This window comes from Nyctereutes procyonoides, unplaced genomic scaffold, assembly GCF_905146905.1.
Source record: "Nyctereutes procyonoides isolate TBG_1078 unplaced genomic scaffold, NYPRO_anot_genome, whole genome shotgun sequence".
Taxonomy (NCBI): domain Eukaryota; kingdom Metazoa; phylum Chordata; class Mammalia; order Carnivora; family Canidae; genus Nyctereutes; species Nyctereutes procyonoides.
Window position 1 is genome coordinate 34670653 of NW_026575140.1, and position 18254 is coordinate 34688906.

Here is an 18254-nt window from a genome sequence, read left to right on the forward strand (position 1 = left end):
GAGTCTGAGGGAGGTGAAGCAACTTGCTGAGTTCACAGCATCAGAGGAAGGACAGAAATGGACCCAGGCCTGCCTGCCCCGTAGGCCAGAAGGCATTTTTCCAGAACCAGCACATCCCTCTGCCAAGGATTTCTTCTTCCCTAACACTGGCCCTACAAGGGCAGGCTGCTGAGAGGACCCAAAGCTCCCGGCCGGGGGATAGGCATTCCGAAGGCCATAGAGCCAGTGGGGAGGGTACTGGGATTCAGGCCCCCCACTCCTTGCAAAGGAGAAACTGGTTGGTGAACAGCAAAGCTGTGCTATGCCCAGACCTTCCTCCGGGGCCAGGGCGTATTGGCTAATGGGTATCATTTCAGTCCTTTCATTTCTAATAGACACTGTAGTGTCATAAAGACTGTCATTTCCCATGGCTCAGGCAGGATAATCAACATGCTGGCTGCCCACAGGGCTGGGAGTGGCAGGATCTGGACAGAGCTGTAAAGATGACTATCCTCTCCCTGTTGGCCATTCCAGTCCTTTTCCAACCAGATATAGCTGGGCTTGGGGTCCCTAGAGGCCCCCGCTGGCTACACAGATACAGGTGCCAGAGGTGATGAGGCTTGTCACATTTTAAAAACAGAAACTGAGGGGCAACCCGGGTGGCCCAGCGGTTTGGCGCCTCCTTCAGCCCAGGGTGTGATCCAGGAGACTTCAGATTGAGTCCCACGTCGGGCTCCCTGCATGGAGCCTGCTTCTCCCTCTGCCTGTGTCTCTGCCTCTCTCTCTCTCTCTCTCTCTCTCTCTCTCTCTCTCTCTCTCACACATGAATAAGTAAATAAAATATTAAAAAAAATAAAAACAGAAACTGAGGCCAGAGAAGGAAGTGGTCTCCCTAAGATCACGCAGCAAGTCAGCGGCAAAGCTGGGCTGAGAACTTGGGTTTCCAGGCCAGAACTTTTGCATGAACTCAGTGGTAAATAGTAGTCACCGAGGTGTGTTAAATCTTCTCAGGAGCCGGGTACAGTCATGCATGACCTCATTCAGTTCCCACACAGAACCGATGAAGCAGGTGTTATTACTATCACCCTCAATTAGCAGGCTGTAAGGTGGACCCCGTGGGATGCCCTCGAAGAAGATCTGGTGTGTGACAAGTCTTGTCCAGAGAAACAGACCCAGGTGGTTTGTAGGCTGGCCAAGATAGCTCAGCTGCTGGAGGAGTCTGAGAGGTAGATGGTGGGTGGGAGGAAAAGAGGAAGAGGCCTCTGCTCCAGACACACCACGGTGTCCGTCAAGCCTCTCCTGCTGGCCCCTTACCCTGCTAGACTTCCCTAGTTCATCATCTTGCTACATTCACACAGCAAGCTATGAACAGTGGTCCCATTTTGCAGATAGAGATATCGAGGCTCACACAAAGTGATTTGCCCAAATTCACAAAATTAATAAGAACTTGGACTTGAACCTGGTTCTCCTAATGTCCAGGCAACTCTTTTTCCCTTCCTTAATTCATTTTTTACTTGGTGGTTCCTTTCTCTTTTGTTTTCTCTACAAGTTACCAACTGTCTGCCTCCCTCTCCTTGATGCCGCTACATCTGGGTGTAAGCCTTCTGAAGTAGGAATCTCATCTGATTCTTCACTGCTGTGTGTTTGGAGCCTGTCACAAAGCTGGAATCAAGGGCTTGGGTGGGTTGTTGAAGGAATCATGATCCGGCTATACTTTGTTTAACTGAAACCCAGGGTCAGCATGGTCAACGTGGAGATTTCTATTGATGGTAAGTGATTCATTGTGCAGCTATGCAGGGGGGCAGGGGAAAGTGGTGTATTATAACTGCATTTTTTGTTTATTTTTCATTAACAAGATTGCTCCACTTCTTGATACGTAGAGCTCTGGGGAGGCCTGGACCAATGTTCAGGAGGATGCCGGAGCCCTCCTCATAGGAAAGCCCTGGGAACCCAACTCCTGCTTCCCCATAGTGTAAGCTTAGAGAAACATGGGTGCTGGACTCGCTCTGAGTGAAGTCCAATGGTAGGAGAGGGCCTACAGATGAACAGTCTCCAAAGAGAACTCAGCTGATGGGAAATAAGGGACTGATGACCTATGCTCAATATCAGGGGGAGGACAGCTCAGGACTTTAATCAGCTTCTCAGTCAAGGATCACCATCTACATGAGGAAAAATGCCACCGTGAAGGAGACACCTGGCCTCAGCTTGCAGCCTCACTGCTGAGCCCAGGGTGGGCCTGACTGCATTTTATGGGGGGCACTGGACCCAGAAGCATTGCCAGCTCCATATAAAGGGTCCGCGGGGATGTGCACAAGCAGCTGCCCACAGCGATGCCACCTGGCAGAGGCTGGGAGGACAGCCCCAGGTGGGACGTCCGCTTCCTTTCTCTGTATTCCTGGACTTTGGAGGCTGGGCTGGCCTGCTGTGGACAAAGTCCTCAGGGTTCCTGAGTCAGCCCAGGAGAGTGGAGGCCCCTGGATGGTGACTGAACATCCTGCCCATGAAGGCTTGTGATAAACGATGAGCTGGAAACGTAAGAGATGCCCTTGTTTTTACCACCCTGGGTTGGTGAAGCACGTGTGCACGCTACAGAACACATCTGTTTTACCCTCTGTCACCAGCGACCACAACTGTCCGCATTAACAAGTAACACACATGAGACTTCTTTTCTATTGCAGACTGTCTTTGAAATTAGTAACGATTGCACACCCATGTAGGACATGCCATAGATGACAAAGCTCTTACCCATTCGTGCTGGTCTCTGAGCCTCACACCAACCCTATGAGGGAGGGAGGGCACATGGATCCTTCCTAGGAAAGTGAGACTCAGAGAGGGACAGTGACTTGCCCATGGTCATCAACGAGTCAACAAGTCCTAGTCCTGGCCCTGCCCCTGTTGTGGGGACCCCACACTGCCTGCCAGGGAAGCCCGAACCCAGGTCCCCGCCTGCTCACAACAGCATCAGGACCACGATGGCAATGACCATGAGGACTCCAGCCAGGATGCAGAGCCCCAGAAAGACAATGTCACTGGTGTCCTGGGCCACCGTAGCCACGGGGCCCTCTAGTGCATCCACCTCATCCCTGGGAGGCGCTTCCTGAAGATGCTCTGCTGTGGCAGCATAGGGCCCAAGCCAGTCGGAGCCGGACAGCAGGTGGACAGAAGCCTCCTTGCGCCGTGGCTCACAGCGGACCTCGTACTCATGGATGTCCTCCTGCCCACCGGCCGAGAAGTCGATGTACAGCACACTGACGATCACGGAGGTGTTGTTCCTCCTCTGTGGGGGTCACAGGGCACTCACTTACACCTGAAGGGGCCAGGGCTGAGCCTGTTCCCCTAGATTTGTGGGGACTCTGCGCCAAAAGGGCAGAACCACAGGAGCCTGGGTTCTAGTCCCTGCTTGGACACTGACTCCCTTCCTGCTCGGAACCTCAGTGTCCCCACCTGTAAAAGAGACACTATGGGGATGTCTAGAAGTACAAGATCAGATTTAATGGGTCAGTGCTTGATCTGGCTTCAAAGAGGAGGCATCTCCGAAAGATAGTACCCGACCCATTTGCCACATTCCAGGCCCTGTTTCAAGTGCATTATCTCATTTAATTCTCACTATGACCCTCTTCTTATTGTTACCATTAATATCCCCATTTCACAGTTGAGGAAACTGAGACCTGGAAGTTAAATTCTTTGTCTGAGGTCACACGACACATAAGTGACAGGTAACATGCACTCACCCAGATCCGCCCAGTTCTTGACTGTGTTCTTAGCCACCAAGCCTCTCTCAAACCAGAGTAGACGTTAAGTAGACTTAAGTAGAACCAAAGCAGACTGTAATGCATCTAGTTCAGTCTCCCTTCCTTGGCAATTTACAGATGTGACTACTGAGGCCCAGCAAAGGCAGTGACTTGCCCAGAGCTAGGTCCGGAAGCCAAAAGTCGCCTGCCTCCCGGTTAGAAGCTCATATCCCTGCCTATGTGACCTTCTTTCTGGAATCTTTTCTCCCAATTATGCCTGCGGTCATTATGTGTCCCTGCTGTTGAGTCCCTGGCCGAGCTAGTGGCACTACCCAGGGTTAGGAAGAGCCACTGAGGAATGAAATGTGGGGGGCCTGGCTACTGCTGCCCTCCCAACCCCTATAGACAAGGGAGGCAGGAGTCAAGCTGCCCTGAAGATGGTGGGGGTGTTTGGGCCAGGACCTGAGGGGCAGCATTTTGATGGGAAGTCTGGTGTGGCCTGGGACAGGGGACTCAGTGGGGCAGGGCAGTGGGGCAGGGCTACTCCCCCCACCTGCCCTAAGTCTGCAGCAGCTGTTAAACCCCTTGGGCTGCCCAACTGCCCATGTCCAGTGGTGGCACCTCTGAGATGAAGCTTCTGGATGTGGAAGCTAATACAGAGCAAACAGGCAGGAGCAGTAGAAAGCTGCCATCACTGGACACGGGGTGACCCCTCTGGGGAAAGAGAGTTACAAAGGGGCCTCCTTCCAAAAGGCTCTGATTCCATATCCTCAGAGGAGGCTTTTGCATTTGTGCCCTCAACCTATCTGCCACCACCCTGGTGTCCTGGGTTTTCATGGTACAGTATTGGAATGCCGGGCAAAGAAACACAAGACCTGTGAATGGAAGGGGATGCAGTAAAGTGAATCCATGTGATAAAGAAGGGAGAAAAAAAATTACATAAAATGGGGGTGTAGGGAAGCTTTAGGGGTTTTCGATGAGTGAGAAACTTGAAGGGGAAAAACCAGCCACACGAGATGTGGTTGTTGGCGGTTATGAAATCAAGTCTCCAGTGTTTTTTAAGAGATATGCCAGAAAGGTTGTCATTACCTTTGGCTGTTTGAGCTGCACATCTTTGAGAGCAACTCAGGACAGACCCTGGTCTTTGTAGGTCTAGGACTTCTAAGGGTGACACTGGGAATCCAGGAGTCCATGGTTCTCAGCTTTTTGTTTCCATGATATTGGCCCCCAGATTCTATGATTCTGTGGCTCCAAGTTATGGTAGTGGTTCCATGGCTCAGCCTCTGAGGTATTATGGTATCTTGTTCTCCATTTCATGGTTCCCTGCCTCTGAGATTCTCTGTCACCGTGTTTTCATGACTCTGTGGAATGTCCAAAGAAAATCCCTGGGGGATTTAGGGCATGGAATCGGGGTGAGGGCAGATCTTCTTGGCAGTTGAGACTGCCCCCACTTCTCTCCTCAGGTCAAAAGGACAGAGGTTGCCAGAAGCTGGGCAAGTGGAGGCATAGGCCAGTGGGCCCTAGGGGGACATTTGGCTAATGTGGGGGGGGGGGCAGGGTGGTACAGTTTGCTGGAAAGTATGTGATTTCTGCCAAGCCAGTCTGGCACATCGCCAAATACCAAGGCTGGGGTAGAGGGTCTCCCTGGAGGGTGGGGGTGGGGTCCTCTTCTTTCCCCTTTAACCTGTCCCTAAGAATGCAACATCTGAGGTGCTTGGGCCACTCTGAGGGCCCCAAACCTGGAGTCAAGGCCTCAAAAATATACAGATAGTGGAAAAAATTCATTTGTAAGCCTCGCTGCCTTTGGAGGGAAGTGGATCCTGTCACTTGAAAGGCCCTTTTGTTCTGTGGAGCCCAGGGACCATTTGGATCACAGGTTGGGGAGGGGGCAGCAGGAGGCAGCAGGGCTCCAACAGCTCTGCATGTTAAAGGGGTGAGGCCCAGGTAGTGCGGAGTTCACAGGAGAAGGGAAGGCCTCCAAGGATGGTCAGGGTCAGGGCTTTGCAGGAAGAGTCTTCAATAGAGGCTTTTGGGGTGGGAGCCTGGGGGGCTCAGGTGGCTAAGCGTCTGACTCTTGATTTAAGCTCAGGTCATGATTTCAGGGCTGTGGGATCGAGCCCTATGTCGGGCCCTACACTTAGCGTAGGATCCGCTTGTGATTCTCTCTCCCTGTCCCTCTGCCCCTCCTGCTCGTGTTCTCTCTCTCTCTCATAACTAAATCAGTATTTTTAAAAAGATTTTATTTATTGATTGATGAGACTCATACACACAGAGGCAGAGACACAGGCAGAGGGAGAAGCAGGCTCCATGCAGGGGGCCCAATGTGGGACTTGATTCCAGGACTCCAGGATCACGCCCTGAACCAAAGGCAGACACTCAACCACTGAGCCACCCAGGCATCCCTCATAACTAAATTAATCTTTAAAAACATAGGGGCTTTTTAGTTGTCACTGGGTTATACAGCAGAGCCCCCTTCTCTGTCTCCCATTTGAGTTCTTCCTCCCGTTCACTCTGCTCAAGTTTGTTGCATTCTGTGTCCAGGCTTGTGGGGTCACCGAGCCAGAAAGAGAAGGAGTCAGACCCCCTACCCTGGGCCTGCCCTCCCCCAGCCCAGCCCCTACCTGAGACTCGGTGCCGCAGGTGTCAAAGCGGGCCTGGATCCTGAAGGAACTGCCCGCTTCCTGGGCGGCACAGCTACGGCTGCCCAGGTAGACCTTGGTCCGCTCCAGTGGCGCCAGCGCCTGTGCGGAGATCAGGATCTGGAAGTCCGTGCGGGAGCAGCTCACGTTCACGGGTACGACTAGCAATGGAGGGAAGGAGGGAGGGGCTGGAGGCCTTAGGGGCAGGAGGTCTGTCCTCACCACCCCGAGACCCCACTCAAAGGGAGGCCTAGAGTGGAGAGATGTCTATGCAGCCCGATGGGGGTGTTTGTGTGTGTTATCGCATTTAACTGCATCAGACATGAGCTCCCCAGGGCAGGCACCAGGCCTTCTCATGTCCTCGAAGCCCAGCACTCGTAGCAGGTGCTGTGAATGTTGAACGAATGAATAAATATTCTTAATCACAAGAAGAGCTACTATTTGCTGATCTCTTTGCCGTGTGCCTGGCAATTCGTTCAACCATTTAACAAATATTTCTTGATGGCCTACTATGTGCAGGCACTATTTCAAGCACTGCAGAAATAGAAATGGAAAAAAAAAAGAAAAGAAAATCCAACAGCCCAAACTTCCTGCCTCCTTGGAGCTTACATTCTAGTTGGATAGGGGGGCAATCACTGTGTAAAATGAAAGACCGGTCACAGTGGGCTGCAGGGAAATCAAGCAAAGAAGACAAGGAAAGCAGAGCTCGTGTGTGGGGACGGAGGCAGAAATGCAGTGTTCCAGAGGGCGGAGAAGGAAGCCTCACTCTCTCCCCATGATGACACTCTGAGGTGGACACAACTAAAACCCATTTTAGTTTTGGAAACTGAAGCTCTGAGAGGTAAAGTTGTTGGCAGTAGTTGAGTTGGGATTTTAACCATTATTGAGTCTATAGGATTGAGTCTACGGGTGATCCCTCCACCCCACGTGGTGGGCCCTGCTGCCCTCCAGGCCAAGACACGTGACTTTCTGTGCCTGGGTGTATCCCAGCATGCATGTGCGTGTGTGCATGTGCACGTGTGTGTGTGTGTGTGTGTGTGTGTGTGCATATGGGGGCAGTGCCTGCCGGAGTGGGGGCGGTGGAGGGGAGAAGGGGTGGCTGGTGGCAGGAAAGGGAAGAGCTGGCAGGAGGAGGCCTGAACTCTCAGCCCGTCTCCGGGAAATGCCTCAGACATGTTTCAGCCTCTGGTGTCTGGGCAGCCGGGGATTTACGGGCCTGCCATCTCCCACGATGATCTTCGGTGGCGCTGAACTATGTGTCATTCCTGATGGATGCTGAGGTTGTCCTCCGGCCAGGAGGCCACCTGCCGCCTGTGCCACAGCTGGAGCCTTGCCCAGCACGAGTGCCCCGTCTGACCCTGGGCTCCCACGGGGATCTGGGGAGGGGGTGAGGTGGGGGCTCCTGCCCAGGAACACAGTCGGGTTTAGAGCTGCCCACCTTCAGTCTCTGTAGGCACCAGAAGGAGAAGGGGCTTGTCCAAGATCCCACAGGGCTGGGAGAGGACCCAGGCCCAGAAACAAGATGATCAGAACCAAAGGGGACCTCAAAGATGCCTCAGCTAGTGTCCTCATTTTACTGAGACCCTCAGAGAAGAAACAACCTGCCAGCTAACTGAGGCAGAGCCTGTGGCACCCGGGTCCCTGGAGTGAAGCCCTAGTGAGGTTGCTCTAGCAAGGGACAGCTCCCCTTAGCCCCAGGTTACGGATGAAGCCAACTGAAGCCCTGGAGGGCGGGTCTGTCCAGGTGGCCTCACTGCCACTAGCTTGCGGTGGCTCTGCTGTGTCTTGCCCCTTCACCACTTGCATATAGGGTAGGGACGGAGGGAAGATGTTTTGAATGTAGACCAGGCCTGAGACACGTGAGGGAGAGAAATCCACCTGCAGCCGAGGCAAGGATGTCCCGGGAGTTGGGCACTGGGACCTGTGCCCTCATTCCATCTGCATGACTGCCTACAAGGGCATTCATCAGCCCCTTGTACAGATGAGGCCACTGGGTGACCAGTAAATGGCAGCATTTGGATGTGGCCCTGGTCTGTCTGTGCTCAGCCCTGGCTTCCTCCCCACTGGGCTCTGTTGGGCCACCAAGATGGTAGACACGGGTTCTCATCTTGGCCGGGCCCCTGCTGCCCACATGACCTTGGTGAGGTGTTTCCTCTACCTCCCTTTCCACACCTGCACAGCAAGAAGCTTTCACCTGCTCAGGCAGAGGGCAAAATGGGTCCAGAGCATAGGCTTTCCTGGGCCTGTGGATGAGGGAAGGGTGACGAACAGAGGGGAGAGAAGGTGGAGGCTGCTGGCCAGCCAATCTAACAGATACTATGGAACCTGGGAAAGCTTCTCCACCTGTCGCTGTAGCTAGACGTGGCCACCTGATCAAGTTCAAACTCATGAGACCAAGAAGTCTTTTTCTGAAAATGCTTTTGCTTTCCTCATAATAGGACATTTGTAGCTGGCATCTCCCCTACCCTCTCCCAGCCTTGAACATGGACATGATGATATCTGGAGTTGTAGCAGCCGTGTTGCAATCAAGAGGCCATCAGAATCCCAGAGTTACCAGCTGAGACAGTGTTAAGTCTCTGATCCAACAAAGCAGCTCCTTAGCTCTAGACCTCTCGTGATGCGAGGAAAACAAAAGACATTTGTTCAAGCCTCTGTCGGTCAGGATTTATGACCGATACAAGCAAAGCCCGTCAGCGTCTCCATGGTTATACCAATTGTTTATCATAAGTGATATGGACATATTGGTGTACTGCCCCTGGAAACATGGGATGAACCACAGCATGAGAGGCCAGGGTCTCAAGGGGAAGGAGACAGATGAGGGGGAATTAGGGAATGTGGAGCTGGAGGCTAGAAAGGCAGGGCTCTGCAGTCATGGAAATAATCATGGTCCACATTGGCAGGGTCTCCAAGGTCCCAGAGCAGCAGCCACCCCAGAAGAGATTGGAGGAGCCAAGTGGTGGGATAGAGGGAGGAAGGTACAGAGGAACCCAGCCTTGTCCCTCCACCCTATCAGCACCACCCACACCCTCACCCCCAGCTGACCTCCAATGTAGGCCACAGAGAAGCCCCTTCGGGCAGTGCTGCGGTCCGTGTGCAGCAGAAGCAGAAGCTGGTTTTGGTTCGAGGTGACCGGTGCTGGCAGGTGGTGTCCACACCAACTGCCCAGTAGGGGTGCCTCCTCGCTGGCCCCATCATAGGCTGACAGATGGTCGAAGTCACAGGTCCTGGTCAGGCTATTGGGACCCTCCAGATCCAGGTCCAGGAAGAACACCTTGACCCGATAGCCAGGAGGCAGGCGGATGGTCCAGTGGCAGTGGATGTTGTTAGGGTAGGAGTCGGGGTACTGTGGGCTGGAGAAGTTACCCCGCACAGCCGTGTACACCTCCTGGCATTCTCCTGGATTGGGGAGGGGGAAGGGGTCGAAGCACAATGATGACGAGTGTAGAGACTGTCACCCTCTGCTGCACAGCTTGGGCAGTGGGCACCATAAAGGTCCTGAAACCACCCTGGCAGGTGGTGGGCACCATGGTTGGCAAATCAGACAACTGATGCCAAACCCTGCTTTAAATCAAAACTAACTGAAGACTAGGACTCTCATTCCCATCGGCAGTCCACTTCACGAGTGCTAGTCTGTTAGGAATTCAACAACAAGACCTAATACTTGTCCCCAGAGTTGAGTTCAACATTAGACTTGATGGACAATGTGGCTCATGACAATGGGGCTTGCTCATTTTCTCACTGCCCCTCATCCAGCTCTATCTTTCAGTCTCACCAACACCTAGCATTGGAGCACTGAACCCTCTCTGCCTGCCTCCCCCCCTTCATGCATACTGAGCTCTCATCTCGAATACCCTTCCCTCCCTCTGCCTCTGGCTAACTCCTTCAAAGCACTACTCAATTCTCTCCTCCTCCAGGAAGTCATCCATGATCCTTACTGTTAACACCGATCACAGTGGCTTGTCCTTGTCTATTTCCTCCTCTATCTCCTCCACCGTCTAGTTCATTTCACTGTCAAGGGTTCATTCATTTGGGCAAACATTAATCGAATCTCTTCTATGTGACAGATACAGAGACAAATCCACAGGAAGTCACAGTTGGGGGGAGGGGGATCAACGTGTGAATCACAGGCATAAAGGATAAATGTTAGATCATTGCTGCAAAAAAAACCTCCAGAAGGAATTGAAAGAAAGGACTAATTCTGAGTCAATCAGGAAGACTTCCCAGAGGAGGTGACATGCTTCTGCCTTGGCACTGGCCAGGCAGGGCCATGCACAGCATGCACAGGGGACTCCAGGGATGTCCCCAGCCCCTTCTACCTGAGAAGTAGTAGGCCTTGAAGCCCCGACCTCCGATGTTAAAGTCGGACTTGAAGATCACCTGCAGCTCGTGGCCCAGTGACACAAGAGTGGGGGGCCTGGTGTTGCCACAGTAGTGGTGCCCGTGGGCAGGGACTGACCCCTCAAGCACGGCCACGTAGTCATAGGTGCACTCCTCATTGCCCTCCAGCTGGAAGTCCACGAACACCAGCTTGACGGTGGCAGCGCCAGAGGCCCGGATCACCCAGTGGCACTCCACGTTGTTAGGGTAGTTGTCAGGGTACTCAGGGCTGGTGAGGACCCCCGAAAGGCCCGTCAGGACGCCACCACACACATCTGCAAAGAAGCCCTCCTGAACTGACCTTTCTCCCTACCCATGGCCCCCCAAGCCTCCTCCCTTGGGAACCGGATGCCCCCCAACATGCCACTTGGATGGGTATCTCATCACCATCCACTGAGAGCTTGCTAGGTGGCAGGCACAGGCCTGGCACTTGGCATCGAGGCCATCTTTTGACACCATTACCGTGACCCTAGGGGAACGCATAGTGGTTCTCCCCCATTTTATGGTTGTGAAAATGGAGGCACAGGGAAGGTGAGTAACTTACCTGGGCGGGGTGGGGGGGTCACCCAGACAGAAACTGAGACAGGGTGTGAGCACAAGGAGTTCATTTGAGAGATATAAGGGCCAGCAAAGGGCACTGTCAGGCCTGCTGCTGAGCCCTGCTGGGGAACCCTGGGGAATGGCATCAGGCACACACTTCAGAGTTATGTCCCCCGAGACAAAGGGAGCTGAGGCATTTGTACAGCAACTCCAGCAAGTCCAGGCCGAGGGCTGCTGGGGATAGAGGGGACCCACTGAGACTTTAGAAGAGGGCTTCCACTAGGGATGTAGAGGCTGGCAGGAGCCGCTGAAGGGATGAGGCCCCAGGAACACGGGCAGGGCCCTGACGGCATGCCACCTGGATGATAACGGATGCAGGGCCTGGGCACTCAACCGTGGGGTTCTCACTGTCCCCTCCTACCAGGCCCGTGGAGCACAGAGGCTGGGGTGCCGAGTTTGGGAATGTTCTCAAACTTTCCTAACAGAAGAAACTGAGGCTTGGAGAGAGAATCTGGTGAAGTGGAGATGGGTGTGAAGTCTGAAGACCTGTGTCCTCTCAGCTCGTCTCCTATTAGGGGTGTGACCCTGGGCAAGTGACCCAGGCTCCCTGAGCCTCAAGGGAATATTAGAGGTCAGAACCTGCCCAGCCAGATCTACCAGGGGCAGGCTCACGCGGAGTCTCAGAGGCTGGCGAGAAGAGGTGGGTGATGATGAACGCCCTGACCAGCTGGAGGCCCCAGCAGGGAGGGGCACACTGCTATTCCCCAAAACTCCAGAATCTCACCCCAGAGATTGGCCTTTGTGAGCAGAGTGCTGCTCTGGCCGTGTTTTTCACGCTTGGCCGCGTCATTTTGAGAAGGCACACTCCTTCTCTACTCGCAACTTTCTTGTTTGTGAAATAAGAGGGCAGGTTTTGACAGCCTGTGAGATCCTTTTCCATGTGAACACCCTTAGCAGAGGCTTTCAGACTGTGCTCTGGAGCTTCGCAGCAGCCCCCGGGGCATCTATCTGCCTGCATGTGGAGCAACTTTCATTCCTGTGCTGTATCCAAGCTCTCTACGGTGCCCTGAAAGACAGCGTCCACAGTCACAGGTCATATGTATAAATGTCACTCATTGGAGACCATCCGTATTGACTTCTGTTTTCCGTGATTGGCTTATAATAAGTAAATGCTAAAAATAGGAACTTAGAAAATACAGTAAATGCCTACCAATAAAAATACTGTCTTTATCTCTTTTATATAGAAGGGATTATCGTGAGGTTCCATGTGTTTTAATGGTACTCCTGTTTTTAAAAATGTTGGAAAAGATCGCTTATGGTATTATGACTTGGATATTCTAACATTTTAAAAAACTAAGTCTAAAATTCCAAAACTACAATGCAATTAGTCTGTGATTCTTGTGTTTCAGCATGTTACAGTTCTGTGCCTCCCAGGCCAGCTCGGGGAGTGGTGTCCTACCTGAGGCACCCCCCCCATTGTTGTCTGGGGACCCTGGCTGCCAGGAGCCTCTGTGGCTGTCTGTCGCTGGAGCTGACATGAGTATGGCCTTGGGCTTAGGTCTGGGGAGAAGGGAGGAGGTCTGAGTATATGAGAGGCCTGAAGGCAGAAGGAATGAGTCAAGAAGAAAGGCAAGCCTAGAAAGGGCTCTGCTCCTCTCGCTAGACTAAGGGGCCTGCTTCCAGGCTGAGAGAGGGAGGGTTAGGTTATATCACACCAAGTGTAAGAGGGGTTAGGAAAGGCTTGAGGAGGGAGGACGTCACCGGCTCCACACAGATGGCCCTCGTGCACCTCTTACTCCAGAGGACTTGGGGTCCCTGAACCTGCGAAGTGATGGGGTGCTGCAGAGGGGCAGGCAGCAGTGGCAGCATGATGTCCTCTCCTTTGTCCTGGTGCCATGACACGGGATAAGGACAATAGAGGGGTGCCTGGGTGGCTCAGGTGGTTAATCACCTGCCTCGGCTCAGGGTTCATGATCCTGAAGTCCTGGGATCAAGCTCAGGGAGGAGTCTGCTTCTCCCTATGCCCCTCCCCCCGCTTGTGCTCTCTCTCTTCTCTCTCTCAAATAAATAAATAAAATCTTTTTTAAAAAAAGAAGAAGGATGATAGTGAGCACAAGAGGCCTTGCTCCTGCATACAGTGAGACCCTCCCAGGGCTCCCAGGACCACTGCCGTGAAGGTGGGGACCCACAGCCACCATGACCACAGCTGGAAGCTGCCTTTGCTTTGCCCCTGAGCTGCGACAGCAGGGTCACCCCGTCTCACCCCACCCACTGCTCTCCTCCCCACCCCTGACCTCCACAGGGCCCCCCTCTTCCCTGCCCGGGCCTCCTTGCCTTTCTGGTAGCCGGCAGAAAAGCCACGGCTGGCCACGTGCTTGTCTGAGTGGAAGACGACAGACATGACGTGCCAGGAGGAGGTGAAGGGCGGTGGGGGCACCTGGCCACAGAATCTCCCCAGCAGGCTGCCCTTGTCCCCGGACGCCCCGTTGTAGACCTCCAGGTAGTCGAAGCCACAGGAGTCGTGGTACTCCAGGTCAAAGGCGTGGAAGGTGAGCAGCACCGAGGAGCCCTCGGCCACCACGATGAGCCAGCTGCACTCCGTGTTGTAGGGGTAGAGCCTGGGGAAGTTGGGGCTGGAGAAGTTTCCGGAAGGTGCCGAGAGCACGCCCCCACATTTGACACCTGGGGCAAGAGGGAAGAATGGCTCAGTCAGTGCTGGGGTCCTGGGCGGTGGGCCCAGCCACGAGGCTGGGTCTTCGGAATGGGTGGGGGAACATGAGGCCATGACCCTACACACAAATTCCTTTACGCATGTTTGCTCCTTCATCTGCTTAATCCTCAAATACTTTTACCAAGCACTCTTTTATTCACTCAACAAATATTGTCTGAGTGCTAGGCAATGTTCTAGGTGCCGGGGTTTCAGCTGGAGCAGAACAGACAACAATTCTTGCCTTCGTGGAATTTCCTGTGTGGTTCTGACGGGGAACACATGATAAACACAAGAAGTAAAATACAGAGCACACCGAATAGTGATTAGTGCTACGGAGAAAAGTAAAGCAGGGAAAGGAGACAGAAACGTTGGGGCGAACCTATAATTTTAGATAAAACGGTAGTATATGCCAGCCCCTGGGCATGTGCGGTAGGGAATTTAAAAATAACAAATGAGCCACCTGGGTGGCTCAGCGGCTGAGTGTGCCTTAGGCTCATGTCGTGAGCCCAGGGTCCTGGGATCAAGTCTTGCACTGGGCTCCCCGCAGGGAGCCTGCTTCTCCCTCTGCCTGTGTCTCTGCCTCTCTCTCTCTCTGTCTCTCATGAATAAATAAAAATTTAAAAATCTTTTTTAAAAATTACAAATGAAAAAAAATTACAAATAATACCTCCGCCCTCAGTGAAAATGTACACAGCCTACTGCAATGGTACAAGGACATTCTTATAAGCACATACTTGCTTATATTTTAAAAAAGAAAACAATGTGAAGGAAACTAATAAAAATGATTGTCAGGGAAAGGAGTAAACAGAGGGAGGAAAACAGGCATGAAGCTAGACCTCTTTCAATGTTACCTGTTTTATAATTTAGACTTTATAATCATCCCTTTTAATATAATTTTTAAATTAGCAAAAAAATTTTTAAGTAACCCTTAAATATCCCAAACTGAAACAAATAAACGTAACTATGGATCGAGTTGGAGGCGTATTCACATGGTGAAAAACGATTTCAAATGACTTGGAAATACACTTTTTTGACCTTACCTTCCCAGTGGGTTATATGCCCAGGACAAAATGAAGCACAAAGAAATCTGAAACTTGACTCAGGAGGCTTACTGTTTGTAATCACAGTCAACAGTGCTATTTTACAGTATTTTATGAACCGGAATAAAGCACGTATGTTCATGTCCACAGAAGCTAAGATGTTCCGTGTAAGAGGAGAGCGATACAACCGTAAAATTAAAAAATTAAAGAGAACACTTGTGATCCTTGATTTGAATTGAAAACAGTATGAATTTAAGGTTTATTCTTATCTCTAAAAAAGAATGAATTTCCGCGCTCTCTTCACTGAAAAGGCCAAAAAGCATGTACCAGGCCCGTGCTGACTCAGCAGGGCCCCTCCGTGGGGAGCGCGCTGTGGAACGGGGGTGGCGGTCCGCTGTGCCATAGCGCTGCAGCCACATGGGGCCCTGGGGACCCAAAGGACGGAGGCTAATCTTGCTGAGCCACACTGCTAGGGGAGGGACAAAATCCACAGGGAAGGTGATGTTCGAGTATGACCAGGAGGGATGAAGATTGTTAGTTGGCGACAATTTGGAGGGAGCAAATGGCCCAAACTCACAGGCACTTTGCCTCCCTGAGCCTCGGTCACGCATCGGTGAAATGGGGTGGCTGTGAGCGCCGAGGAGACAAAGCTTCTCCGAGGGCAGCGGATACACACCCGGTTCAGGTGTGCCAGGGCAGGAATCCCCTCTGACTTATGCCTTGATGGCAAGGGGCCGTTCCGTCTCCTGCCTGTCCTTGTCTTTCCCCCAGCCCTGCCCACAGGACAGGAAAAGCCCTGGAGTGTTGGAGCAGGACTCCTGTGGCCAAGGAGGCCCTGGGTGCTGGCACAGGCAGAGGCCTTGTCCTCTGGGACTCAGCCCGACGACTTGAAGCCTAGGGTCACCCTGGGGCCTCTAAAACCTCGGAGGCTGGAAAATGAGAGCAGCTAGCCTCTGTTCTCTAGGGGGACTAGAGGAAGGAGCAAGACACCTGGGTACCCAGCCCACCTCTGCCACCGACCAGGTGACTGGCATGTCACCTCTCCTTCTTTGAGCCCCACTTGAGCCTGCAGGAAACCCAGGCACTGAGGGCTGTTTGTGGAGCCCCACGAAGTGCTCGCCCCTTGGCAACCAGTGAAGTGATACTGCTTTAGAGACAGGCCCATGACACAACAGGGCTGGGGCAGCACAAAGCGACCTGGGACCAGGATGCTGGCTCAGGGTTCTAGGAGCTCCAAGGAGGGAGCATCTGACGCTGATGAAAGGATGTGGAAGGCTTCCTTGAGGAGGTGGTGTTTGACTGGGGTTTGATAGATGGGCCAGATGCTCTCAGAAAACAAAAGAGGAAAGGGACCTTTCAGAGAGAGGGTACCCTGGGGCAAGAGCTCTGAGGCCGAGGTATCTCCAGGAGGGGGTATGAGGCTCTGCTAGAGCACTGGATGCCAAAGGGACACAGGGAACCGAGGCTGGATATTATTCAGAGATTGGGGCCAACCCTGGGAGACACTGAAGGCCATTTTAAGGAACTTGGGATTTTACCTGGCTGGCAGTGGGGATGTACAGCAGGCTCTTGGGAGGGAAAAAAAATCCTCCCTCCAGCAATAAACCTTGCGTTGTTTTTTGAGCCAGTCCTTTAGCCCTTGGTAACTATGCCTTCTTGCACAGGTTACTTAACCTCCTTCTGCCTCAGTTTCTTCATCTATAAAATGGAGGACTCATCCCCACCTTGGAGTTTGTCGTGAAGCTTAAATGCAATCCTATTTGTAAAGCATCCAGCACAGAGCAGGGGCGCTGCAAACACTGTCTTCCACCATCTCAGAAACAAATGCACCCTCAACTCAGCCGGCTCCCACCTCAAAGGCCTCCTGCTTTCTGGCCTCCCGCACGGAACCCTCCTGAGACCCTGGCAGCCCCCCGTGCCCTGGCCTGGCCACCCTCCACGCCTCCCAGATCCTGCCTGTCCTTGGCAGCACCTACCTTTCATGGCTCGGGCCCTGGGGCCTGGGGCCAGCAGCGCCCCTGCCAGCAGCAGACAGGACACCAGGTCTGCCAGCATCGCCTCACCGGGGCCCTCACGGGTCTGCAGAAATCGGGGCAGGTTGGGATCTGAGGGTCTGGAGCTGGGGAAAGAGAGGGGAGTCTGAGAGGACCTCCAAGTTAATGATGGCCTGAATAATTCATCGGGCCCTCGAATTAGTAAGCTGATCCCCAGGTGCTTACTCCGTCCCGCCCGAAGGTGACGGATCTAGTGTCAGCGGGTTTACACATTCTGAGATCTGCGCTGGTCGCACTGTAGCAGGAAGGGAAGTAACTTAGGGTGGGAAGAGAACCCGGTGGTGGAGAAAGGGCATGGGTTTAGGGGTCAGGCAGGTCTCACAGCCACCCTAGGTCAGCCTGAGCTGGCCGGGTGGCCTTGAACAGGTCCCCTGGACTGTGGGTCTCAGTCCTCCTCATCTGTCTAGTGGGGCCATTCAGCCCTGCCTGTAGGAAATGGCATGTGGCGACATGTGCTGCAGCCTGATGGGAGGCCCAACCCCCCCCCCACCGGGGAGCAGAAGGGACCCTCTAACTAGGGGGACAGGCACATCCTTCAGACATGCCTAGATTAGCTCAGACGGGGAGTGAAGGACACTGTTGGAAGGTGATGGAAGAAGGCAGCCGAGACAACAGAACGGGAGACTTGTCTTGTACTGCTCCTAATGCGACCATGGATCTGGGCCACGGTGTCAATTCTGGCCAAAAATATTAGATATTCCCTCCTCAATGGGTCCACAAACCGTAGGTGAGCATCGGTCTGTGCCAGGCTGTGTGCTAGGAGAGAGGTGGCAAAAAGGCCCTCAAGGGCTCTGTGTCCAACAGGAAACAGAACCTATTTCCTCCGGGAGCTCTACTGGACTCCCCTCAGCCCAGCTCTCGTGCCTCAGCTCCTTCCCTGGGCAGAGCCCGCTCCAGGACAGGGTGTCTGAGGGACACGTGGCACATTCCTGCCTTCCAGTGAGGAGCCTGGGCTGTGGTTTGGCCAACGGGGTCTGAATCCTGGCTCTGTCACCCTCTGCCACTTCCGTCAGGCCGCGGCAGCCTGGGAAAGTGGCCCAACTCCCTGAGGCCCAGCCTCCTGAGCACGAAGAGGAGAAAGCCAGTCACTTGTCCTTTGCCGCGAGGATGAGATGGTTTGTGGGAAGCCTTAGCCATCGCCTGGTTCCATCCTTGGGAGCAAGCACGATTTTTATTTACCTCAG

At 53.3% G+C, this 18254-nt stretch overlaps 1 protein-coding gene across 1 annotated transcript; it reads right to left on the reverse strand.

Annotated features, from left to right (window-relative positions):
- Positions 1 to 2929: 2929 nt before the first annotated feature.
- On the reverse strand, positions 2930 to 17071 carry CDCP2 (CUB domain containing protein 2). The gene is made up of 6 exons (XM_055304759.1): positions 16993 to 17071; positions 13601 to 13948; positions 10666 to 11001; positions 9392 to 9745; positions 6332 to 6510; positions 2930 to 3256 (listed from the first exon to the last, which is right to left on the reverse strand). Exons 1-6 carry the CDS (start codon positions 17069 to 17071, stop codon positions 2930 to 2932), a joined length of 1623 nt encoding a protein of 540 aa, XP_055160734.1.
- Positions 17072 to 18254: the final 1183 nt, after the last annotated feature.